The sequence below is a fragment of the Colius striatus genome, chromosome 1, assembly GCF_028858725.1.
Source record: "Colius striatus isolate bColStr4 chromosome 1, bColStr4.1.hap1, whole genome shotgun sequence".
NCBI lineage: Eukaryota > Metazoa > Chordata > Aves > Coliiformes > Coliidae > Colius > Colius striatus.
In genome coordinates this window covers 146009152-146035877 of record NC_084759.1, presented here as the reverse complement: position 1 = coordinate 146035877, position 26726 = coordinate 146009152, and the positions used below count along the sequence as shown (strand labels likewise).

Sequence of the window (26726 nt, the reverse complement as noted above, 5' to 3'; positions counted from 1 at the left end):
GAGCAGAAATAGCTTTATCTTTGTCTAGTCTATGGTAAATAAGGAGGAGCAGGGGGGTAGGAAAAACGGAATTTACTTAGAAAAGTAACCACTTTTCCCCCAAATTATACTAAGCACTTTAAGAAATGTTGAAGAGCAAATTAGAAATGTGTCTTTATTCATTGGTCTGGGTAATGATTTTAGATGCTGACTCTGCTGGCAATGTGGCATTGTTTTTTTTCTCCAGCCTGACCCGCTCTAGCTTTGTTTGGAGGGAGGAAATGGAGGCTCCCAGTAGCATCACTTGGAGCTGTGCTCAGCTCCCCCCCTACACCTCCACCCCTCCCTCCCTCCTTCCCCATCCTCCACCTCCTCCCCTCTCTCTCTGCCTCTTTGTGCTGCATGTTCCCTTTTCAAAAAGTAATTTCATGGTTCATGCACTTAAGATTCCATCAGAAAGTCGAGTCTTTGATCAGGCAGTCAGACGCCCTGCTGGGATTTCATTGGGAAATCACAATTCCCTTAATTAAGACTATGTGTCTTTATATCACTAAACTGATTCCAGCTGGGTCCCTGCTCGTTTTACATCCAGATTTACCTAGGCTATGGATTCTCACCTCCTGCGACTCTGGAGGAACAAAAACCCATTTAAAGACTTTTCGTTCTCAGCTTCTCCCCCCAGCTGCTTCTCCTCACCAGTGCAGCAGTTGGTGTGGGCTGGGAACTAAATTTCTCCGTCAGTCTTGTTTGCACTCTCCTCCAAATCAGGAGGTATGGTTGTGCGAGGAATTTTCTCTGTTTCTCTCCAGCACTTAGAAGCTGAGAATCCGTAGTACAAAGGGAGTGGAACTTGCCTGGTGCACTGGTTTGGTGTTTTTTTTTTTTGCTTTTCAGAAGCTGTGTTTTTACTGAGAGTCAAGAAGATGCCGAAAATCTGCATATTTTTCCTCTTCCTTCCTAACTTTCTTTAGCTATCAATTAAAGATGAAGCAGGTTAAGAGTGCTCGCTTATCATAATCACAGGTCCTGTGTGGGAGGGACTTCAGTGACATTTCTGCTGTGCTGGGTTTGCTTGTTGTATTAGTCATGCCAAGATGAACATTTCTCCAGAGACAAAACACACAGTCAGTGAGTGCTGACTTTAAAGTGTGGTCTGCTCTGGCCAAAGAGATAACACTCGGGGGAGTTTCGATGGGCAATGTTTTTCCTTCAGTCATCTGCATTTTCCTTTCCTCCTCCTTAATTTCCTCATCTTCTCTGAGCATGTTTTCTCTGAGCTGTGCCCGGACATCTCCAGGGAGAGTAAACTTCCATAGCAACCTGCTAACAGCAGTAATTACAGGGGTGGCAGCTAGCATGGCTACCTCAAGGCACACAACCTCTGACCCCAGAGCTCATCCGTTCCCTTCTATCACCATGCCTGCCTGGGGTGAGGGGCTCAGGGGGCTCATCAGGAATGGGGCTTCTCAATGCACCAACCCCAGTGGTACAAGTGTGTTTGCCATGCACCAGAGAGAGAAATATGGTTCCTGTGGAGCATTCTCTGCAGCACATCCTTTAGGTATTTTCAAAACCATCTGTGGGGAGATGGCAGGGACTTTGATGTGCCCATGGTTTGGGAAATATCCCTAATAAATGTAACTACTTCTGGATGCAGTCAGACTCTGTCCTACCTACATGTGGGCAATGGCTATCCCTGTGTGAGGCCCACAAGATGCCACCTCTGGGCTCTGAGCATCCCTCTAAGTGACAGCTCTGTGGCCAGGAAACTTGGCTACTGGCTGAACAGCGGCGGGTAGCGCTACAGCCCATGGGAGGCTTGTGGCTGCTTATGCAGTCATGCTTAAAATTGAGACATAGCCAGCAAAGGGGAGAGCTTTAATGGCTAGCAAACCCTGACCAGGCATTTCCAGAAGCCTAGCTGCCCACTTACTAAGTGAATCCAAAGTCAGATTCATCTTCAGATTTATCACATGGATTTCTTTGCTTGAAAATGCCTGCTTAATAGTGCGCCAGCAGAGCTTCAGATCCTGTCTCAGGGATGTGGTGACTTTGTAATGGGCCATAGCAGAGCTTGACTTTAAAGGGGCTTCATTTTAAGGCTCTGGCATGTTTCCATTTGTTAGTCCCAGCAAACAGAGTTTTGGTTCAGTCAAACAGGCTGCAGCCTGAGCTAAACCTTATTTTGCTTTTCAGATGCTAATAAAAATATTCCCTGAAAACCCTAATAGGACTTTGCACTTTGATGGGTCTTCGATTTGAGGATTCCAAAGCTCTTTTTAACAAGGATTGCTGATTATGACTCCATGATAAGAACAGATTAGATCAAAAAGGGTTCAGGATCTCTGTTTTGAGAGACAGAACAAATGTATCCCAAGTGTAGAGAAAGTGCACTCTGACAAGAAAATGAATTCTATGAGCCTTTATAAATAACTTGATAATTAATTTTTTTGCTAAAATTAATTAAAAATCTTACACTTTATAGAATATTAACATCTATGCTTATCTTTGTCTCATCCCAAATCATCTTAATGGAATAATAGAGATGCATTGAACTTATATATAGTTAAAGTTAATTGAAATCTTGCTCGTAGGCTCTATGTAAAGAAATTAGGATGTAATTAAGCTAAGTTTTTAATGATTGCTGTGTCTAGATGCTGTGGTTATCAGGGTCTCTGCCAGACTGTGGTCACTTGGAGATGCAGACAAAGGAGCCCAAGCAGCTGCCACGTGGCTTATTGAACACAGCTGAACAGTGGGCTGCAGGGACTCAGAGGCACTGGGAATGTTCCTCCTCTGAAGGAAGAGATCTCAGTTGGCAGGGGTGTGCCAGGACTCAGAAACCTACCATGGCTTGGGGATGGCAGCCCTGTAGCTGGCATGTGGATATGAGGAGAATGGAGACTGGAACACCAAGATATTGAAACTTGGCTGAGCATCCTCTACATGCCTTGCTGTGGTGGTGGGCTCATTTATGGAACTCCTAGATGAAAACATTGATAGGCCAAAGTCACTAGCATGCTTAAGGTGTGTGACACTACAGCAACACAGTGAACATGTCCTAGATAATGTTAAATTAGGAGGAATGAAGTAAAGCTGGTACTTCAACTCATCGAGCCGTTAGAAATACCTGAAGGCAGGATTCTCTTTCGCTTTCCTACATAGCTCATTATATGTGATTTTTAAGAAAATAATTAAAACAAACACAATTGCTAAGCTAAACATCAAGTTACAGTTAAGAATATCAGAAATTAAAAGTAAAAATAGTGGAGGACAATATCAAACAGCAGAAATCCAGGATATTTATAGATAAGTTAATGCATAAGAGAAAGCAACTACATTAAGGCAAGAAATGCAGAGATAAGGCACCCAAGCTTTCTTATCTCAGTCCTGGAGAGATATCACAAAGGGAGAAGGTGGAAAATCAATGATGTTGCATCTTACCAACAATTTAAATCTCATCTGGGACTGTAAAGACTGATGTTGCTCTTGTCTGCACTGAATCACAATCGTTCCATCTGGCCACTGACTTCCCTAATATTTTCTTTTGACCTGATAAGGAATCTAATACCTGACTACAGCTTTTCAGGTATCTTAAAAGTCACCAGGAGGATGTTTAGATGTGTCAGCCTAGAGAAAGTGAGAAAGGAGATGGGAGGAAATTATAGGGGAATGTTAGAAAGGGAAGGGAGGTGTACATTGAGAAAGGAGGAGCAAAAGACGGTGAAAAAACAGAACGCTAAGAGGCAGAGAAGAGCAGGTAGAGAAAAAGAAGGGACTTGCACCAGAGATGGGAATAGAGGAACAGATAGAAGGAAAGGTGTGGAGGTAGTCGGAGGGGGCAGATTGGCAGCTGTAAGTGGAAGGGTGGTATATTTTCTTAAAATGCAGGTATTTGCATTCATCGGACAGACCTCAGTTGAAGAAAAGGAGAATGAGATCCTGGACCCTGATAAAATGTGTCCCCCTTTTAGCAACTGAGCATTTGACAGGATAGGCTTTTTATGGGGCATAGCATTGTCATCTGAGGTATAGCTCTCTGCCTTCTGTGCTACTGCTAATAACTATGGGGCAAAGGCAGATAACTCACACCTGCACCCTGGCAGAGTGCGGCACATGTGGATCCTGGCCCCAGAATGCATAGCTTCCTGTAACAGTGTGAGTTTTCTGCATTGCTTTTCTCGTTGCACATACGTGAGCACTACACATATGGCTGGGAGGAAAGCTGCTCTTTCCCAGTCAAAAGATGCTTTTTCCGTCTATCAAAAGTGGATTTTTACTGTATATGTCTCCTGCTCTGCACCAGGCTGAGGCATGTGTTTTGATATGCAAACGTAGCAAACCTGCCTGCAACTTTTTCATTACCTTTCGATAGTTCATACTGCATGACGAGATCAAAGAGATTAACTGAATTAGGAATCTCCTAACCACAGCTTTTTGGAAATGAGTGACTGTTAGCAATGCACAGTGGGCCTTTCCCTCCATTTGTTCCCCCTCCTTTGCATATGTACCCATCACAGCTTCAAACATCGTGCATCAGATCTGGAGAGACCCATTAGGAAGTGAGCAAACCAACCAGCACAGGCGAACTGAAAAGCTTCTTAAAAGTGAGAAAATGTGCTACAAGGATTTCAGATCCCAAATCGATTGAATCACTCATGGGTAGGCACAGAAATGAAACCAAATGTCATCTCAGAAACAAAATATTTGAGAATTAATTCCATTTTTACTCGCCTGTCAAAGCCTGGCTTGCAAGTTTAGCCTTCTCATTCTTGCCAGTGATATTATTAGCCCTCTGACACTGCTCAGGTGCTACACTGATGGACAGAGCTGTTGAAATAGAGTGCTTTTTGGCTGGAAAGGCAAAGTGAATAAAACAGCATGGTGGAAGGGCTGCAGGTGCCTTTTGGAAGTTTTAAAACAAAATGAACAACAATTTATTTTGGAGCAGCACAGAGAATTTTTTTTTCAATTGAGATGCTTTGGTTGTCTTACTTAACCTTTTTGATTCCTTTTTTCTTTTTGATGTAAGTGCAGTTTTTAGAAATGCTGTTTGCAATGAAAAGTCAGACATTTTATTACAAGAAAATGTCTTTACTAAACATTTTGGGTTTTTATATGGAGCATGTCAACAGTTTTTTTAAAGCCATATTTAAATTTCCCTCTTCTGTAGCAGCTTGAGACCAGTAGAAAACCAGAACTGAGCAGATAACTACAAGCACACTTTGTTGCACTGCTTTTGAGGTGCTCCGCTGCCAGGGAACCACGGGGGCCATCTTTTTCATGACAAGTTCCTCTATCATTGACTAGTTTTGTGAAACTGCTGTCAAATGCTGTTGAATTTATTGGAGTTGTGCATAAACACCTGATGTTGTGAACACTGCATATACAGAATATACTGCATGCGTATGTTAACGTCATGTTCAGGTTGCAAAACGCTTGTAACTGTCACCTCTTTTCCCATCTCTCTTTTTGTATGTTTCTAAACACATAACCAGCTCTGCTCCTGACTGATTGATGATGTAGGTAGGGTAAAGTCAGATAGCACCCTTTGTCCTCAATTTGACATGCAGACTGCAGACTTCGGGAACTTCAGTTTCTATGGATATATGGCGGCAACAATAATCCATGGTTTGGGATGGCAGTTGAAAAATACACGATATGAAGGAATGCCACCAGGGTCTGTTGGTGGCATTGAGCGAGTTGTTTGTTGGTTTTAGGTGACCTCAGAATAATCTTGTAGAACATACAGTGGTACCCTCAGGAATCAAACCCCTTCTATTCTGTCAACCATGCAAGCATCAGTCCCTTCAGAGACCTCAAGCCCCATCTCATGGCCTCACAATGCTGTGTTGGACCCTGGAACTACAGCCAGGGTGCTGCCTGCAGGACTGCCACAGTAGCAGCTCTCACTGTTTCCTTAGCAAAGATCAAGGGGTACTTTCTGTGAAAAGGTAACAAGCCTTACAAGACCACATACATGTGCAAGATTTTTTTGTCCTCCTACTCTATCAGTCATCATGCAGAGGCTGTTTAAACTGATCAGTTTCTACTGATGCATGATCATTTTACAGAAAACCTCCCAAAGCTGTGCTGGATTGGTGTAGGCTTTTGTAGAGAGAGCAGCAGCAGGCGTGCTAATGCTTGCCACAAAATAAAATCTGCCACTAACCAGTGTTTCCACTGTGGCTGCCATCAGGGCAGCCTGTGAAAGCGTGAATCTTTGCTGAAAAGTGTGGAATAGCAGCACAACTCCTTAGTGGCTCAGGAAGGCAGAGAAGCAAATGAGGCGCTCTGGGGAAGGAGGTGTCGGAACTGGGTGGTAGGCCAGGGAGGCCTTCTGCAAAACTGGGAATGAGCTGACTTGAGGAGAAAGCTTTGGATTAATACCTATGGGCTATTCTGTGTCACCAGCACTTCTAGAACAAGGCAGGGTCTCACTCTGTGCCATGTGGGGAAATGCTACTTGCTTGCAGAGCTGTGACCAAACAACAACCACTGTTTGTATCTGATGAGACCAAGTAGTCTCACATGCCAAGTTGGATGCTACTAGTTATTTCAGATGAAGCAAAGTGTTGCCAGAAGCAGTCAGAGCTAAATATGGTATACTGGCTTTGGAAACAACTTCATGCTGTTTCCTGAAGCCTGACAGGTGAGTGACTGCAGATCAAGCATGCCGTGGTAAAATCCAGCGTGTTCTCAGAACATCCTGCACTTCTGATCCCTATCAGCTCATCACTTCCTCCCAATCACATCAAGCATAACCTCTTAGAAATGTTGTGCTGGAAGCAGTCATCTATATCCTGCAATTGCATGAAACACTCACACATGGTCCAGCTTTGTCTGCAGTCCCCTGTCTATCAAGTAACATTACTTCAAAAAGGTCTTAGGCATCACACTCCTCATGAGCATGGTTAAGCCAGTGATCCAGCAGCTACCCTACCATTATTTCTTCAGCACACATTTGGCTCTGTGTTTTTGGAGATGGAAAGGGCATACCCTGTTGCCTCTCAGATGCAAGTTGAGGTATGCTTATCTGGACCTATGTGCTGCCTGGTCTGCCCAGAGTGCACACATCGTCATAAAGAGAATTCAAACAAATGGTTATATTTAAATAGTAACTTTACAGCGCTGGTTAGCCACACACAACAGCTATACCATTACTCCACATGACTATTTACATGTATAGCAACTCCATTCCCACATTTTCCACCGAGGCATCAATAAACCATGGTAAGCACCACAGTCCTCTTATTTCAGCTAAAAAACCAAAAGTCATTTCAGTGTTGCTGAAACAGGGATCAGAAAGAAAGAGAGCAATGCCAGCATCACTTACCTCACCACATAGCAATAATGGCTTGAAAGCAGAAACCAGCCATAGCCAAATGAAAGAATAAGATTGTCTTTTATAACGGGGGGGAGTTAATTAACCACCTGAACAAACTACTAAGTGCAACATTTTTCTTTTCTTCATCTTGTCACATGACAATTGGACCACTTTCTGAAAGTCATTTGTTAGCCAAATATTATGGGATTCAATACAGATGTAATTTGGGGAATACGTAGGGTGTGCGAATCGCTGAGCCAATCTGCGAGCTGTCAGTGATGTTTTGTGCAGAGATACCTCAAATGTAAATTCAAAGACACTCCACAAAAGAACGTTAGAAAGTAACTGTTTCCTTACAACTGATCACATTGTGGAAATATTGAAGATTCCTCGTTAGACCAACTGCCAGGTCCAGTGACATCTGATGTTAACCATATAGTCTGCACAGATTGAATGCTGTGTTCCATTTCCCTTCTGCTAGGAAAGACTTTCCCTCAAGTTGCCATGTGAGGAAAATCTCTTGGGAGGTATCTCAGGATAGACTGGGCTTAATGGATGCCTAAGGCTTTCTTTTTTTTCCCCAGGCACGTATTTACTGGGCTACATCCAGCTGTGGATGTGCTTTTCCTTTTGGCTGTGCATAACATCTGTGCAGTGGGCTTTTGTTTGGCTGGTTGGCATTTTTTTCCTCCTTCCTCCAAACTGCTTTGGCTCCTCACTCAGCTTTATACCAAATTGCAAATTTATATTCTTTCTGCTTTCGACAGGCCCATATGTGGACCTGTCAAAATGTCACTGGCATCAATTGCGAAAGGTTAGTGCCACATTATAGTCAGTGAGCTTATTAACAGGGAAATGATTGGGTTTTGGAGAGGGGGAGGGAAGGACAAATGGGAATCCATTTTCCAGGCACCTGCTTCTTCTGCTGAACATTTTTTCTTGTCATGTATATATTTTCAAAAAGTGGTTGCCATCTGCATAAGGGAAAAAATAGCTACAGACCCCAGAAAGAATGAGGCTGTTCCTTATGAGATTCAAGCAAGCTGGGAGGGCGATATGGAGAGGTAATAAGAGCAAGTTGACCAAATTTGTTCAGATTTTGAGTGACAAATGTTTGTCTTCACTAACCCAGTGACTAGAGACAGGATCATGCTGCAAAAATTGAGTGTGATGCGAACCCAGTGTCAAACTGGGATACTGTGAGTCTAGGTTCTGTGATTTCAATTTGTCCCAAGAAATAGTCATGACATATATCTGCTCTTCCCAAGTTTGTAGGTGCCTGTATACAGATGAGAGCTAATGTTTTGCCTATTTTGATCTCTGTGCTTTTTCAGATTTAATCTGATTGTTATTTAAAGTCACCACTGAAAAAAACAAACATGCTTATATGAACTGCTAGAGAGTAGTGTAGAGGAATGGGACTTGGAGGTCTTGGAGAACAGCAGAATGGCCATGAGCAGCAATGTGCCCTCATGACCAAGAAGGCCAATGGCATCCTGGCGTGTATTAGAAGGGCTGTGGTTAATAAGTCAAGAAAGGTTCTCCTCCCCTTCTACTCTGTCCTTGTGAGACCACATCTAGAATATTGTGTCCAGTTCTGTGCCTCTCAGTTCTAGAAGGACAAGGAGCTGCTGGAGACAGTTCAGCGCAGGGCCACAAAGATGATGGAGTGGAGCATCTCCCCTAGGATGAAAGGCTGAGGGAGCTGGGGCTCTTTAGCTTGGAGAAGAGGAGACTGAGGGGTGATCTCATTAATGTTTACAAATATGTAAAGGATGGGTGTCAGGAGGATGGAGCCAGGCTCTTCTCAATGATGACCAATGATAGGACAAGGGACAATGGGTACAAGCTGGAATATAAGAGGTTCCAAAGAAATATAAGGAATAATTTCTTCACTGTGAGGGTGACAGAGCGCTGGAACAGACTGCCCAGATGGGTTGTGGAGTCTCCTTCTCTCGGGACATTCAAAACCCACCTGGATAAGTTCCTGTGTGACCTACTCTAGGTGGTCCAGCTCTGGCAGGGGGATGGGATTAGATGATCTTTTGAAGTCCTTTCCAACCCTTAAGACTCTGTGATTCTGTGGTTCTGTGATATGGTTTTATCTGGTGCCATCATTGCAGAGAACCTAGCTTGCAATCTTTAATGTATTAACTTTCAAAACCATCTAGTTAGATGAGGTCATCACAGTTTATGAGAACTAAGGCACAGAAAATGTGACTTTTTTTGTTATGCAAGTCTATGAGACAGTGGAGATTACTCTCTGCACCTTTATAGACTTTCTGCTAGTATCCTGGTCACCGAAACGCCCTTCTCATGCCTAATTTTTTTCCTTTGGCTTGTCCATCTTTTTGTCTTTTCATTCAACCGAATGTTCATCTGGAAGCACTGGAGACATCCACTAGAGAGGCAAGAGGAGGAGGAGAAGTGCTTTGACCCTGCCAAAAAGTTAAATCTGTGTTGTGCCATTAATCTCTAAAAAGCATAGAAGCACGGTGTAGGTGCTTGTCCTTGGGGTTTATATGGAGCTGCTATTTCACAGGAACCACTACCCAGCTTTTGGACTGTAGCTTACAGCCAGTGCCAGCCTGACCTAGATTCAGACCAGTGGCCTTAAAAGGGAAAGCCACCAGAGTCTGCAGCTGAGCCTCTGGGACACCAACCCTCCTTTGCTCCAGATTGTTCTTCTTTTGACATGGCAGAAAAGGCCCTCGAGGTGGCCAATAATGTACTACTGGGGGGTAGTATCTGTCTGACCTTTTCTTTAGAAATGAGATTGAAAATGAGGTAGAAAAAAGGGAAATTAATATTAATAATTGGATTGTCCCAGGGATTCTTTGCTGCTGATGAAGCCTATTATGCCCTGGAATTAGAGTCAGCACCATGAGCAGGTGGCTCTTTTTTGCTCCCTGAGTGCTGCTGGTAGGCAAAATTTGATTTCACAGTTCACAACAACAAGAAAAAAAGAAATGGGGATTCTGTGGTGGACAGAGATGGTGAGAGACCCCTCTTTCACAGGGCAGGAACTTCCCTACTCCACCCCCTGCCACTTTCTCTGTATGTGCATGAATAGCCAACATATGTGATATGGGACCCTGGAACTTGGTCAGGATGAGCCTCAGAATGGTTGCTTGAGGCAGAAAGGAGGCAAGGACGAACAGGTGAGGGCAGGAGGTAGGGAAAACTTCCATGCAACCTGAGGATATTACCTTTATTAATTTCGAGATTTCCATCTCATCATGTGTGCATTGGGGATTTCGGCTCTCCCCTGCTCAGGAAGTTGGTCTTGCTCTTTCTCAGCTGAAGGATGGGAGGCAGCACTGTGCAAAACACCAGATGCACATGTCATACAAGGTTTGTGGGTTTGTGATAGGCTGTGCAGAGCCCCAGGTGCCAACCCACAAGATGTTGGTTGTAAAATGTATGTAGTGTAAAATGTAGATCAATATGTGGATGTCACTTCTTGGCCCAGGACTTCTCTCCAAACCCTCTGAGCACAACCTCTCCAAGTCCCACTGACTTCTTGTCTGTGAGCTCACCTCCTGGGACATCCCAGTTAATACCACACATAACAGCTGTGCTTAGGTATGTTTTGGGGATGCACATGGCCATGTTGGCATTGGCACACCTAGATGGTACACGTGAAGGTATAGAGGTATCCGACAAAACTGCGGGAGGTCTGATTCTCCATCTGGGACTGAAGGCTGTGGTGATGACCCCAGCACGTTTGGCATTTCGTGGGAATATGCAGCCCCTCAGGCATGGGCACTGTGGCACCAGGACCTCATCTGTAGCAGTAGACTGGATTGCCTTCTACAGGCTACAGAGGCCTCTTATGAGCTCAAAACCTGGGGTTTGGGCAATTAAGCAGCCACCCCCACCCCCTCTCCTTTGTGTGCCAAGCAGAATTTTAATGTACTTCCAATTTCTCTTTTTAGCACACACAAAGAAGAAGGGAAAAAATTAATAATCATCTATAAGAGAAGTTCTTTTCAGACAAATGGAGAAGCATTCAATGCTGATATATATTTTTCCCCACTTTTAAATGGTATCTATTTAAATGCAGATTTTCTGGTTTCCTATGTGGAGCTTGGAAGAAACGCCTTTCAATTTAAATGTTAATAGAAGAGTAAACTTCAAAATCAAAATTTTTCCATAAGGGAGAGTGTTTTCTCACAGCTTTTTATGTCTTTCTGTAGTTCCTCCCTCCTTCTACCCCATCCTCCTTTCTCTCTTTCCACCCCCCAGCCCAGCCTCACTTGCATTAAGTAGGCTTTTTAAAAAACAAGAATACACCTTTCAGAGTTTCTGAATTAAAATGTTAAATGCTGGAGTCTGTAGAATGAGTATGTTTGAGCAGAGTGCTGGGGCACTGATAAGGCAGAGATACCATCCCTCCACCTCCAGCCTTTTTTATGCCTGCCATTTATCAAACCTGCTGCTCTGAATGCTTTATGATGGCATTTTTCTCAGGCTTGTGCTGCGTAATACTGCGCCAGTGGTTGGGACAGTGGCTGAAAAAGAAGAAAAACCTTTCAGAGAATGTTTTAGTTGCTCCTGAGTGTGAACAAGCCTTTGGTGCTGGGCTGGGCTGAGGCAGCAGAGGAGGGAAGTCAAATGTAGAGAGAAGAAGGTAAAACAGAAGAGGCATTACCAAGTCTCTCTCTCTCTCTGTATTATCCCTCCTGCTTCTCCTGTGGTCCATTCCTGAAAGCCTCCAACTCAATTCATCTTCAGGAGGAGCTTAGGGTAAATCTGCATTTTACAAAAGACCCTTAACACTGCCCGATACTGGAGGTTTGCATACAATTATATTTCTTGTGTCCTGTGACAGTCCATTAGTCATATTTAATGCAAACTTTTCTTTAATTTTGCTCGTCGTTCACTTCCACTTTCCATCTGGTTTTGTCCTCTCTTCTCATCAAAAGGAAAAAGGAGGAAAAAAATGGCTGTTTTTTTCTTCTGCTTCCTACTGGTCTTGATGAGCTCTGGCCACATTTGCAAGAAGAGGTTCAAGAGATACTAACTAATGATTCAATTTTAATAAGCTTCCATGTATTTAGTGAACATGTAGATACTGTTATGGTGGCTGACTTATAAACAGCAGAGTGTAACAGTGCAAAGTCTGCTTGCCATGGAAGAAGACTTTTGTAAACTAGACAATAAACCCATTACTATATACAATAGGATATAGGGCTTTCTGTATCCAAATGATTTTCACATAACTCTTACTGTACTCTGTATATCGTTATTATCTGAATGCCCCTGAAGAAAAAGTGATGAACTGGCTTCCACAGCACCACTGAGAGACAGGAGAAAGTCTGACTTTCAGATGAGTGTTTTGGAGCACTTACTGCCCCATTGATTTCAGAGAAAGCAGAGCTTTTCATTCTAGATGCTCTCTTTGCTAGAACAGGTGCATGACAAACGGCTTGCTCCCAATGTGTCTCTAGGTGCCTGTGACACCCTGGGAGGGCTGCATGGTGAAGCCTGACCTGACATCTTGCTCTGCAGCCCTGCAACTCCTGTGCACTCTACTCAGTGGCGGTGATCAATGGAGTAGTTCAGTCTTCAATGCTGTTGGAGCAGTGCTTCTCACCAGCACTGAAGGCACTTTACAAAGGGTGTCACCTTTGCCCTGAAACCCAGAGCCCATTACATTCTTCCAGACCACTGGAGAATGCCAGAAAGCTTCTATTTAGAAGACTGGGCTTCCTATCTGTGCTCTCCCACTGCCACTGAGGCTGGAGGTGCTGGGCACAGGGAGATGGTGCCTCAGAACCTCCAAGGTGATCTCTCAGGCCAGGCTAACGTGGTGCTGAGGGACTATGTTGTTCTTCCTCCCCAGCAAGATCATACTAAGAGGTTCTCAGCATAAGTGTGTACTCCCTGGATTCTTCAAGGGAATGGAAAGAGAGGAAAATAAAAAAAAGCAGAGCTCTGATCTGACAAAGTCCCAGAGTTCCCATTGAAATTGAGCAGAAGCCATTTTATTACATGCACCTCAATTTCTTCAACACCTGCATAATCCGTAAAAGCTGTCTAACAAAAAGCCTCTTGGCACGCTACAACTGGGAAATGTTTATTTTGTGTGGCCTCACCTAGCAGGAGCAGGAAGGATTAAAGTCATGAATATGAAGAAGGAGGCCAAAATTCAGGTGCCTTAAGACTTTTTTTCCCTGTTATCAGGGAATAGAAAGGGAGAGTAGGAATGAAATGGTTGACTGAGCAAATTACAAGTGTATTCTGCTGGAACTGAAGCTTGGAAATGTTTGTAGGTGATAATATATTACAGTGCTAAAAGATAGTAAATCTGGAGAGAGAAAGACTCTTCAAGATCAATTCTTGAATATCAGAGTGAGTATAAATAATCAACTTCAGGTACTTTCTGAGAAAAAAAGATTTCCTATCCAGAATCAGAGAAGGTGGAGGGAATGGCTTGGGATATGGCAGGGTAAAGTAGGATAGAGTACAGGAGTAGAGTGGGATAATGCTTTGGCATAGGCTCAGCTACTCTGGCCCACTACATCAGGGGTTGTAAGGACAAAGTTTTTCACAGAATCACAGCATGGTAGGGGTTGGAAAGGGCCTCTAAAGATCATCTAGTCTAATCTCCTACTAAAGCAGGTCCACCTAGATTAAGTTGTGCAGGAATGCATCCAGGTGGGTTTTGAAACCTCCAGAGAAGGAGACTCCACACCCTCCCTGGGAAGTCTGTGACAGGGCTCCCTCACTCTCACAGGAAAGTTGTTTTTCCTTAAGCTTAAGTGGAACTTTTTGTGTTCTGGCTTTTGTCCATTACCACTAGACCTATCACTGAATACTACTGAGAAAAGTGTTACCTCATCTCCTTGACATGCACCTTTCAAATACTTATATTAATGAGATCCCCCCTCAGTCTCCTCTTCTCCAGGCTGAAAGCTTTTGTTCCCTTTCTAGCCTGCTCTCACAGCAGGTAATGAAAAATCCTTTTTCTTCTCTGGAAAAAAATTCTTTTTCAGCAGAAGGGCAAGTAGAATTGGAGCAAAAGACTGCACCCTTCTATGGGATGGTATTCATAGCCATCTTTCTCCTAAGACCTAAAATAAGTTTTCTGAATTCTACAGAAGAAATGCATCTGATGGGTTAAGTTTCGGCTGTACAAGCACCTCTTTTACACATTGACCTCTCTAATATTCAGATCATAAGGTCATTTGAAGACAGATCCATCTTTTCAGCCTCATAAAACACTTTTTCTCACTTTTTTCCCCTTGCACTTAAACAAGCTTTGTTTTCTTCCTTCTCTATTGACTCCTTAGATCTCTCCCTCATCTAGGAGGGAGATCTCTTCAGTTATGACTCCTCTCTGCTCTACATGAGCAATAGGCTAGAGTAAAATCAGGACTTGATATACAAGCTTCAGATGTTGCTTTCGTAGGCTCCAGTAATTTTCCCAAATACTGGAGGAATTACTTTCAGACAGTGACACACCAGTGTGTGACCTGGCTGGGGATGCCCCTTCCCTCGCTGCTGCTTTTTGAGAAGGTTCATCGGAGACAAGAAATTGCAGTGCCATATGGAGTTTGCTGTTTGACAGCATGAACCTCTGAAGGTGTCAGCTTTTGCAGAAGGCAGAACACAGAACTTCATTCCTCCTGTGATGAACTGCTCACCTGACTCTGAAGTTGTGGGATTTCTTATGAAGGAAGACTGGACAAAGTGAGCAGCTGGCACCTTCCTTTTGTGATTGGTTCTGTTTTAAATAACTGTAAGAACACTTAAGAAATCTGACAGCAGAAACCCAGATAGACGATCTGTCCTGACAAGAATAAATCATGTATCAGGATGTCCATTCTGCACCCTGTCCTGAGGGACATGTTGACTAGCACAGACTACAGTCAGTTTTTTAATCTTCCTATCAGCACATCTATACAGGCAAGCTCATACACGCTGGCAACCAAATGCTTAACACTTCATCACACAACGAACAAACTCTAGTCAAGAGAAGGTGATGAGATTTTCTGGTTCAGAAGAATTTACATGTGTATCTTATAAACACCATGGTACCTCTTGTGACATGAAGGCTCATGTGAACCCTTCAAAGTGGCAGTTTCTCATTTTGTGAGGGCCTTCTGCTGCTCTTTTTCTCAACTTTGAGAGGGTTGCAGTTTAGTTTACGTTTTTGCGGCACATGTATTTCCAATTTACTCTCTGGTGCACAATACTTACATATAAATATAATCCACTGTTATTTTTGTTGAAGTGGGTCATACTTGTTGTGACTGCATGAGAGTAATCTTTAAACTGAAGACTGGATTGCCACATGATTCAGTAGAAGACACTCAGAGATTTTAACTGAGTCTCAAGTAGACTAATACATATTTCTTTCCTTATCTCTCCATACCTGAAGCAGAAAGAGAAGATTAAAACCTCATCCTCTGCTTGCCAACCTCATCCAAAATACTGTCTTAAGCTGTGCAGAGAGCATTGTGAGAACCAGGAGGTGCCACTCAAAATCATCTGCATTGATACTTGCTCATTGTAGCTGAGAGTGGCTAAGGCTGGCATTCAGTAGAAGACATCTCTGCCCAATTTTACATCTTACCTCCCCTGAGGGTTTGGGGTGAGGTAAGAGAAGGGATAACATCAGAGAAAGATACCTCGGTGCTGCTGTAGAAGTCATTTAAGCAAAGCTTAGTGAAATCTAGTAGATTGTACTCTTGGCTGTGTGCAGTTCTTGAACAATTTCCAATACATATATTTGTTTAGAACAAGATGAAAAAGGAGCAATTTAGTCTCTTTTCAAGTACAAATGTTTTTAATCTCACACTGGTAAAGATAAATGAGAATGAATCTAGTACAGGAGTTACAGATCAAGGTGACCTGCAGTGAAGGCTTATGCTAAAGAACTACGCTATCCTAGTCTATTTCTGCATGTGGTGATACCATATTCTGACATTTTGTCCTAGAGGGGCACAGAAATACATCTTTGCTTTCTTTTTTGGTTTCCCCTTTCGTTGGGGCATCTCAGGAAAGAGCAGCACTATGCCCAGAATGTCTTCTAAGCTGTTTCAGATAGTCTGAATACAGACCTCAGGGTCTTTGGTCCCTATGGGACTTTCTCTACTGGGAGAAGAACAGAGGAGATATAGGATGGACTATCTGAAACACCATTTTCAGCAGCATTGTGTTTTCTGATGGTCTGATAACAAACACTGTAGTTTGATCTGGTAACAAATATCTGAGAACAAGAAATTCTAAAAACAAAAGCAGTACTGTGTGGTTAAAGGGCTGGCCAGAAAACCCAATAATACAGATTCAATTTTACTCCTCACCGCAACTTTTCATGTAGCCGTGAGCAGGTTGACTGTTCTCATCTTGTTTCCCCATCTTTCACAAGAGGCTTGTATTTTCCTTCCTGTATCTGTTGCTAGGAAAGAAATCTCTAATATTTTGGAAGTATTATTAAACTCCTCTGTGGAAAGGAAGATCGAGAGATACCAACAAGAAGACCAAGCCCTTGCTTTAGAAACATGACTTGCAATTTCAAGTAAAAGGAGAGAACATCAGAAGTCAAAAAGGCATATTGAAATTTTCAAAAAGCAACACTGATTCAGAGCATGTTATGTTTGCAGCTGCTGGGGTGTGAAACTTCTTCCACGATGTGACAAACAGCATGAATTACTGTATTACTCATAACAAATACAGACGGACAGATATCAGGGTTAAATGAAGGTCAGGGGCATTTGAAAACTGACAGAGAGAACCTTCCACAACATGCTGCCTGGAAAGAAATGGATCTTAATCAGCTCTCCTGCCTTTCTTTATCTTCAGAAAATCTTTAGAGTTAATATTCTCCAGCAGAACACTAAAATGCTTTTAGGAAATGCATGTTGTTTTATGAGAATGTGTGTCTGTTTTAAGGATGTTATCTAAAATGCTAATGTTTCTCTTCTCATCATGATTCACGAAGCTTGTGGCTTTCAAATTTACCATTTCAATTTCAGTCATGGGAATTGGATTACTTCATTCCCTTTCCCTTCTCCAGTGTTATCAGTCAAGAAATTTGTTGTTTGTAGCCTATGTGAACATCATGCCTGTATTCTCTGCCTGATGATCCAGGATTGGGTTCTGTACCTATTGCATGCAGCAGTACCTGTAGCAGTGTTAGGGATGGAAAGCACTCCCAAGGGGAAAATGTTAACACATAGTTTTTAGTCTGTTAATATAAAAAAGAACATGAGTAGAAAGATAATACTGCACTTTCACCCACAAGTGATGATGGTATCTGTGCAGTAAATCATTTAAACTACTGGTCATGGAGGCAAGGCATTCAAAATTAACTTCTGTATCATAAGTCTTACAGAACAAGCAATGTAATACCTTCCTTATTTGCACCCTGTAGCTACATTTCTAAAGGCCTGGGTTATTAGATGGTGGAGAAGGAGGATTCATAATACCTCTGCTTTCTGTGCACTTTGCTAGAGTGTGAGGCCTTGGGCTGGGTATCCAGGAGGGGCTTAACTGTAGAATCAGTTAAGCAGTGCACATGTGTGAGCTATGACAAGATGTGATCCTGAGATGCTGCAGCTACTCAGAGTGGTTTTTGAAGGAAGAAGAGGTGTAGAAAACCATTCATTTCATAGTCTAAAAATGAATAAGGATGTGCTCAAATGTCATGAAGTGGTGTTACATGACCAAGCATGAGCATTTTTACCTTTGCAGATGTTTTTGGGAAAGATCATATCAATGCCAGTTAAACTCAGACAAAACCCCATGAATTTGTACTGATGAGCTATTGTTTCTTTATATGGCATTCCTTGCTCCTAAATTAGCAGAAGGAATTTATTTATTGCTTCCAGTACACAATGCAAATCTTTGCTTTACCGTTGTGCTTTCCATGTGGAGCACCTCACCAAAGGAAAAGAAATCTTTAAAAGTACCACTAACAGCAGTTTACATCCAGAGAATGTAGATTCCTGTTCCCTTGCCTTCTCCTCCCTAAACAGCCTGAGAGTAATGATGCAAATACAAGCAACAAGTACTTTGCCACTAAAGAATCCCTTTGGATAGACTTCTTCCCAGCACTTCCTATGGTCTTTGACAGGTGAGGAGCACAGGGGAGATGTTGGACAACTGCAGACTATTTACAAAACCAACTTTTGCAACCCCCTTTCCCAGCAGTGCTGTTTGCAAGGGCTGCCCTCGAGGAAGGTTGTGGCAGGAGCAAAGCCAAGGTGGTTTTGAACAGAAAAGAAAGTTTATATTTTATTTCTTTCCAATGAGCCCTAATGGATGGGCTTGTGAGGAGCAGATTTACAATTAACCTAAGCAAAGACAATCTTAAACTAAGCCCACTGAACTTGCAAGAACTAGTATTTCATAAAGAATTTGAATTTTGTGTTATTATCTGTCAGAGATTAGCTTTCTGGGTTTTTTTCAAAAGACAGAGTAAGCCCAGAGTTAAGATCACACTGGATTTTTCTGTGTTGATAGAAAGGCAATTTCTGGTTTCATCAGGAAAAGAGGTCAAGGGAAACAAACCTCAAAATTGGGCCTAGAAATCTTGTTCCTGCTATTTTAATTCTTCTGTTCAATGGCAAAACTCACACTGATTTTAGTGGGGCAAATCCCATTTTGTAGTTGGTATATAGAATGTCGGGATTCTTGTAATCCCCTGAGACCTATGAAAACCGTCTCCATCAGCTAGTCATTGGGGTAGGTCTGAGGAGTTACTGACATGTCGCAGCTGAATAAAGCTATTTAAATTCAACTCATTAAAAGCAGGTTGTTAGGGTATGTTTCCATTAGGAGAAGCAAGCCAGCAGTTGCAAGTTAAAATGGAAGGTATTTGTAGAGCTGACACAGACAGCTGTGCAGGACTTCTGAGAGACGTGTTGTGCTATTGTCAAAGATGACAATCTTTGTGCAGGGTCCAGCTTAGAATTGACTGGCCCTAACCCTGTGAGCTACACGGGAAGCTTCTGGCAACTCTTTTTGTTTAAAGAAGCCACCCCTGTAGCCCCCCTGATACTAAAAAAAGCTGGCCCAAGCAAGACTACTACAAACATCTTCTGGTTGTATCTGTCTTTCAAATGGGTCTAGGCCTTCATGGACAGAAAAATGGGAAAAAAATCTCTGCTTTCAAAGATGCTTGCTACCATTTACTGCTTGTTTTTGAAAGCACTCTGAGAAATTCCCAAGGAACAGATTCTAGCGTTGCATTCTTGTTTCTGCAGGATTTTTTTTTTCTGTACCAATCCTCCTTGAACACATTCAAATGCTTTGTGGGGAGTTTTTGTTTGTTGGTTTGTTTTGACGAGATAGTCACAAAAACTAAGATGAAAATAGTAGTTTTAAGACCCGTGTCTTGTTAAAGGACTCTGGCCACTGGTAGGAGGCCTAGTAATCTTTAGGTGTCAGAGAGAGACTTCTTGCAAAATCCAGTGACAAGCCACAGGAACTGGTTTTAGTTTCAAGGGAAAGGTTGCTTTCTGCAACTCAGTCTTCCATAAGAACTGCTATAATGAACACAGGCCTGAGTAAACTGCCTTCCACTGAATCAAATCATTCTGTCTCAACACACCTACAGACCTGGTGGACAGTTAGCATTTTGGATAAGGGGTTTTAAAAGTCTCTGATGATGCTAATTTATTGCTGTTCACAAATATCACTGCTGGTATTGGTGATGCTTTTGATCAACTATGGGAAAAGGGTAAAAAATGACAGACATTCAGAAACAGTCAAAGGCCAGCCAAGGAGAAAAGCTGCCACAGAGACTGGTGATGATTCACAGTTTTCAAGGCTTCCTTCCCTGTCACAAGCATTCTCTTTCTGGAAAGAAAGTGAAATATGCAAAAAAACCCAGAAAAAATAGAAGTATTTCAAGAAGGAAACAAGTGTTTGGAGAGCTGACTTGGCTGGAGTTTTTCCTGCATGTATACTTTTGACATACCAGTGCTTAAACTTTCTATGTGTGAGAAGGGGAGCCAGGGAACGATCAAACGTTAGTGAAGCTGCCCCCATCTGTTCCGTTATTTGAGGGTGTAAAGACGCCCTTTATCTCTCATAGTCCTTGCTATTTTGGTTGCCAGGTGGTCTCCTTGCCCAGATTTCACATAAAAAACAGCTGTGAAGATTTTTTTTTCCCAGCACATGCCAGAGAAAGGATCCCAGTAGTCCCATCCTTTTTGCAGAAGGCAAATATGTGATACAGCCATATCTTAATTTAAAGGGTTCATTACATTAGGTCTTGGGGATCTTTTCCCTTTATTTATGAAATAAAAACAAGTCAGCCCAATGCATCTACATCAGATATAGTACTCACTCCCCACTTGCAGAGCACGAAATGACTCACTCCAGCACCCTGCCCTCTTACTACTCGAAGTGCTCAAAAATGTTCTCACCAAAAGATGACAAGGTCACCATCTAGATATAAAAGAAGGCAATAAAGTGTTCTATGCCCCAGGCATGTATCTGCAATACATTTATTATCTCTGACACCAGGATATCTGAGTGCCTCACCATCCTAGAGGTACCCAGTTTCACACACACCACTGCTAGACAGCAAGGTACTGTGGCCCAGCTTACACATGGGGAGCTGCAGCCCAGAGAGGCTCAGTGACTTGCCCAAGATCCCACAGGAGAGTCAGAACTGAGGTGGATCACCCGTCACATCTAGGCTGCAGCGAAGCATTAGAGACAACTTTGCATATTGGTTTGAGCAGGTACATCCATTGGATGCAATGGAATAATGGATGGAAATGGGAAGGCAGGATTCCAATAGACATTGTGCTGGTACCCAGGGACTATAGCTATTAGGCACAGCATTGTGCTAAGGCCATTTTACAGCTTCTAATTACTGAGAAAATTGTCACAAATCACTTGGGTGCATCTGTACTGAACTTCATTTTGTGGTGAAATGGCCACCTGCTCTCTCTCCCCAACCCAAGGTAGTATCTTAATTTATGGATTGTCCTCTCTCTGAACTGTCCTTACTCAGATCATCCAGTGCCAACACACAGTGAAGACCTTGCAGATCAATAGCATTTTGTATTAAGACTGTTTTGAACCTCTGATTGTACTGATTTATCACTGATGACACACATGTTGTTTTTCTGTCTTCCCCACTGCAGATCTGCGCAGGATGACAGCTGGCTTCATGGGCATGGCTGTGGCCATCATCCTCTTTGGATGGATTATCGGGGTGCTGGGGTGCTGTTGGGATCGAGGCCTTATGCAGTATGTGGCGGGGCTTCTCTTCCTCATGGGAGGTAAGCAAGTTGGTGTTTGAATAAATGTATGTATTTGATTTTTTGTGTTCCCTCTTTCTGCATGTCCCTCTTTTTCTAGGGAATATGTTTTCAGAGTTATTTCAGGTGATCTGGACTTGATTTCATGCTGGGCTCCTTCTGGTGTGTATCAAGGACAACATGTTACATGTTACTTCTATCACAAACAGTGTCCATAAGTCACGGGACTGGAAATGGCCTTCTGAGTTGTTTAGTCCAGCTCTCTGCTGTTGCAAGGAACACTGTTACCCTTAAACTTGATAAGCTTAAGAAATTTAATAATAAAAACCTGAAGATTATGCAGATGTTATTCCCACCACTATCCTATTTTATAGTGGGACACTGATAATTAGAAACTGTGCTCAAAGTTTTAACCTGTATTTATTCCTCACCAGTTCTGCTTGAGTCAAATGTAATTTTTAGTTTCTGTGCCTCTTTTCTTTCTCTGCTCTACCTATAAAGAGTAATGGTATCCTCTGTTTTCTTTTTCCCACTCTACATATGCTATTTCTTGTAGACTTTTCTCTATAAGCCAGTTATCAGTCCCACAGCCCTTTCTGCTAGCTGATCTTGTTTATACTTGCCTTTCTCAAATGCAGATGAGGAGGACTGTTCCCAAACAAGATCTGATCAATGCCTTGTATAAATTATATGACAGTTTCTTTTCTCTGATGAAAATCCCTTGCCTGAAGTATTTTGTGGTTGTATTTGCCTTTTTCCTGATGGAGACCTACACTGGAGACCCACAGTTGGATAATCCAGACCTTTCTCCTCCTTTGTAATTTGCTACTGATGATCTTCCAACTTACAGCAGAGGTTCTATTTATTACCCCCCAGGTACATGCCCTGGCACTTGGTGCTTTTGAACTTCTCCTATTTCTACTACACCAGCCCTTAAGGTCATCTAACATTTCCCATGTAATGTTTCACCCTTTCTTACTACAGATGCCATTCAACTTTCTGCCATCAGCAGGTTTCATGGCACAGAGCTACTTGAAATGCAGGGTGTGAGACTCAAATCCCAAACACCGCTCTGGGTGAACATCTTCAAGTGAACTTTTGTTCTCTCTTCTTTTCCCTGCTGATAGTTTTTATTTGGCTGGTTTTTTTGGCTCCCAGGCAGATCAACTCATTTGGTCACCTGTTCATCTATATGGTGTGACATAGCTAGGTGTGTGAAATACTGGAAAGCTTCTCTAGTCCCAGAAGAAGAGCTAAACGATTAAGCAACAAGTATTTATGTTCCAGTGCTGTTGGTGCTGACGACAGACACATTGCCTCTCTCAGTGCCCACAAACACATTTGTTAGTACCTTGTGCAAGCACACACGTGTGTGGATGCTGTAAATGGTTTGTTGTGGGTGTCAATACTTTGTAGGCAATGGATCTGCCAAATTAGCTGTGTGTTTCTTATGTAATTAAGAGCTTGGTTTACACAGAAGGCTATTTTGCTCTAATATACTCAGATATCTGTGAACAGCATGACATTCAGATTAAAACATTAGGACTATGCTAAATAAATACAGAAAGCTTAAATGTATTAGAAACTATCTAAGTCTCATTTACTAATTGGAAATTATCAATATATATGGGAGATTTTCTAGTGCAGCTGCAGGGATTACTTACTGGCTTCATGTTATTGGTTTGTCAGTGATTTGAAAGATGGCTGAGAAAAGTTTTCAGGTGAAATAAGGCTCAGTGTAACCATGCATAATGGAAAGCTCAGCCATAGCTTACAAAGCCATCTTTTGGTATGCTCAAACAATACTCATTTCAGTGGAGACAGATCCAAGGTTACACAACTGGGAACAAAAAGTGTCAGTCATCCTCACAGAACAAGAGACTGCCTCTCAGAAAGCAGCAGCTCTGAAAAGGTCTCTGGGATCATGGTTGCTGGGATCATCCAGCTGCACGGGAGCTCTCAGTGCAATGAGCTGATAAATGTGCCAATTTTGATAGGAGTACGCAATGAGAGCATCAGATGGGGTTATCTCTGGGCAAAGCAGAACTATTTCTGGACTATTTCCTAATCTGGTGTCCAGATAAACAAAGGCATGGAAGGACTGGGAGAGGTTTGCAGAAGAGGTGCAAGAATGACTCAAGGTCTGAAAAACACAGTATGGCACAAAAAAGCCAATTGTTTGAGCCTATCTAATAGAAGATTTATAATTGAACAGGGTGGAAGTACCTGTGCAGGGAGAAGCTGTATGATAGTAGCATGCTCTTTGACTGCATAGACAAAACAATACTAATATCCAGCATTTGGAATCAGAAACTAATTGAATGAGAGGTACTAGATTATTTTATCTGCCAAATTCTGTCAAGATGTGTGATATTTTTAATAAAGATGTGTTGGGAAGAGATCAGACTTGTTTTCTGTTCCAGCATAGACATGTGGATTACAGAAGGTTACTCTTTCTTGTTTTGCAGAAGGTAGTGACAACTGCTATGCCTTTCCTGATTTCTTTTAACAGCAATTATGCATAAAGTAACATCTACACACTGAAGCAATCAGTTAATAAAATACACAATCAAAGCCATCTAATCTAAGTCAATAGTAATCAATGCTGTGTCACATGTTACACAATCATTCCTTCTACAGACAATGAATCTTTTAATTTGAACTTATCTGTTGCTGGGCACTGTTTGAATATAAAGCTGTTACTTCTGTCTTGATGTAGATGTTGGCAACTTTTTGTCCTATTGGTCCTCAAAATGCACTGAGGCAGAGTGCAGCTTAGTTTTGCTTAGCTTGTTCTCTGGTCTAATAATGGGAAAAAAAGCTTTTGGGAGACTTCTAACATCTGACCTAATTGCAGTTGAGAGGAGACTCTGTTAAGTTGGTAGGTTCATAATCAGCCTGAAATCTAACTTTTGCCTTAATGCCATTTGTCTTGGCCAAGTTTGTAGCATTTGCTCTGTTTTAATTTCTAGACAAATAGCTCTTCTGTAATGCTTGAACATTCCTGGCTTACCATATCTATGAGTTTTGTCCGTTATTGCCCATAATTCTTTGAACAGGAAATCTCAGTGGAGCTCTGAGAAGTGTGCTGTGATAATCTAACAAGGCCAGACGTGGTTTCCATGGGCCTCTGGTTCTTTATTATATTTACTGAACAATCTTCTTGCTGCCTATGTGGCAGTGCCTAATAAGGACTTGCTTTAGTGTGTTTGATCTAATTTCTCCAGCAAATTGCTGAAATAAGTCATTTGTGAAATGCAGGCCGTTATCTGGTATTAGCTCATCTGGAATCCAAGACATGTAAACTGTGATTTAGAGTGTTTTACACTGTTATTCAACGTGTTTTGTAGTGAGTTTAAAATTATTAATAATTCATCTTTTCTGTTTAGTCCAAATGTATCTGTATCAATGACAATCACAGGTCTCTTAGAGCTTACAAAGTTCTTTTGCATAATTTTCTGTATTTATTGTAGAATTTTTACTGGGATTCTTCATCTTGAACCACAGCATTTGCCTGACCACGGTAGTATTTTATTTTCAGACCCTTATCTTGTACAGAGCAAGATGGATACCACAAATTATGTTTAGTGTTTTTCACATAATTTTGCATGATGGTACTACTGCACAGAGTTGCACTATCTGTTGTAGTTTCGATATTGTCGGTATTTTATCCTGGAAGGTGGGATAATTTATCTTTTTGAGAGTTTCTCCATTTACAATTGTGCTGTTAAGTTTCACTAAGGCTATTTTATTTTATGCATTTTATTTTACTTAATTTATTACAGAAGTGGGTCATACTGAAATTATGCATGACTCCAAGCACATCCTCTTGCAGCTCCTTGTGTTTTCTCTACATGCAAATTATTGAAAATCTAAATCTGTGCACCAGTAAAAGCTCCATACTGGGAATGTCATCCAATAATTTTGTAATAATTTCTGGGACCATTGAAGCATCTGTAACACTATTTCCAAATGCCACAATCCTGTGGCTAACTTGATGCTTTAATGCTCATCAAATACTTTGTACTGGTCTAAAAGGAATTCATTTAAATATCTACCTGAGGAAATGCATGTGATGCATTTTATATATTGTGTTTTGACCAGAGTATCTTTACTTGCACCAAAACCATGACTTTGTTTTTGAAGTCTAGACATGACCTTCTCATCAGTTCCCAGGAAGCAGTGCTCACATCTTCAGGCTTTAAGAAGTTCTTTTGAGTGTATTGAAATCCTTGACTTGTTTGGTTTTATTATCATGGAAACCTGACAATTCATTTGGTTGATGTCTTTACTCCCTCAACAGTAGACAACATTATTCCAAAGTCAAATTCCAGTTTTACTTCCAGTTCCAAAGAGCTGGGGTGCTATGAATTGGCACACTGGCAAATCCGTATCATCAGGAATATTTCCCTTCAGTTCTTCATTGAGTGTGTAGGAATATTTCCTGTATCATGATGAGCAGAGAAGTCATATATGCATCTAACTATTTTGTTTTCCTACCTGCTCTCCAGAACATTCATTTGCAGGATTTTCTTGTTTCAGCATTTCAGTTTCTGCTAGGTTGATTGTCCTTCCACAACCATGCCAAACCAACCTGATCACACCTTCTGTTATTCTACTTGCTTTATAAAACCGGCTTTAAAAGGCAATCTCTGTTAGCCTGTTGTTTTCCCAGTTCATCTCTGATCTAATTTCAGTTGACTGTTTTGAAACATCACGTGGCTTGCTTTATTTCTAGCCTCGAGGGCAAGGCTGACTTTGTACCTAAATGCTCCAAAATCTTTTTGTTCCTCATCAATGCCTGCCATGAGGCTAAGTGGGGTGGAAGGGCTGCTCCACAACAGCATGCTCCAATATTTTAGCAGTGGTTTCATCCTCCTGTTCCCTACCTGGTGCACCTTCCTGCTGAATTGCTGTCCCTTGTCCCAGCTGGAAGCACAAAATGCCACTTCCAATATCTTGTTCTGGTACTTGCTTCAGAGCAAAATTATCCCTGGCCAAAGCCACATCACTTGCTTTTGTAAATGTATTAAAAGACCCACAAAGAATGTAGTTTTATCATCATTATCAGAGCTCTGTCCTTCAGCTGCACAGTCATGTATTTTCCTTTTGTGAGTCTGTAATTTGAACTGAGAACACATTTCAGTGAAATAGTTAGAGGTTTTACTGCACACCTAACAAGGCAGCCC

The 26726-nt window shown here is 42.0% G+C and overlaps 1 protein-coding gene across 2 annotated transcripts in view; it reads left to right on the top strand.

The window, feature by feature from the left end:
- Positions 1 to 26726, top strand: part of TMEM178B (transmembrane protein 178B) — a 235207-nt gene that overhangs the window by 181526 nt on the left and 26955 nt on the right. For both annotated transcript variants that reach the window (XM_062010848.1, XM_062010839.1), the window contains exon 3: positions 21421 to 21558. In XM_062010848.1, coding sequence (XP_061866832.1) covers positions 21421 to 21558 — 138 coding nt within the window. The remainder of the gene's footprint in view (positions 1 to 21420; positions 21559 to 26726) is intronic.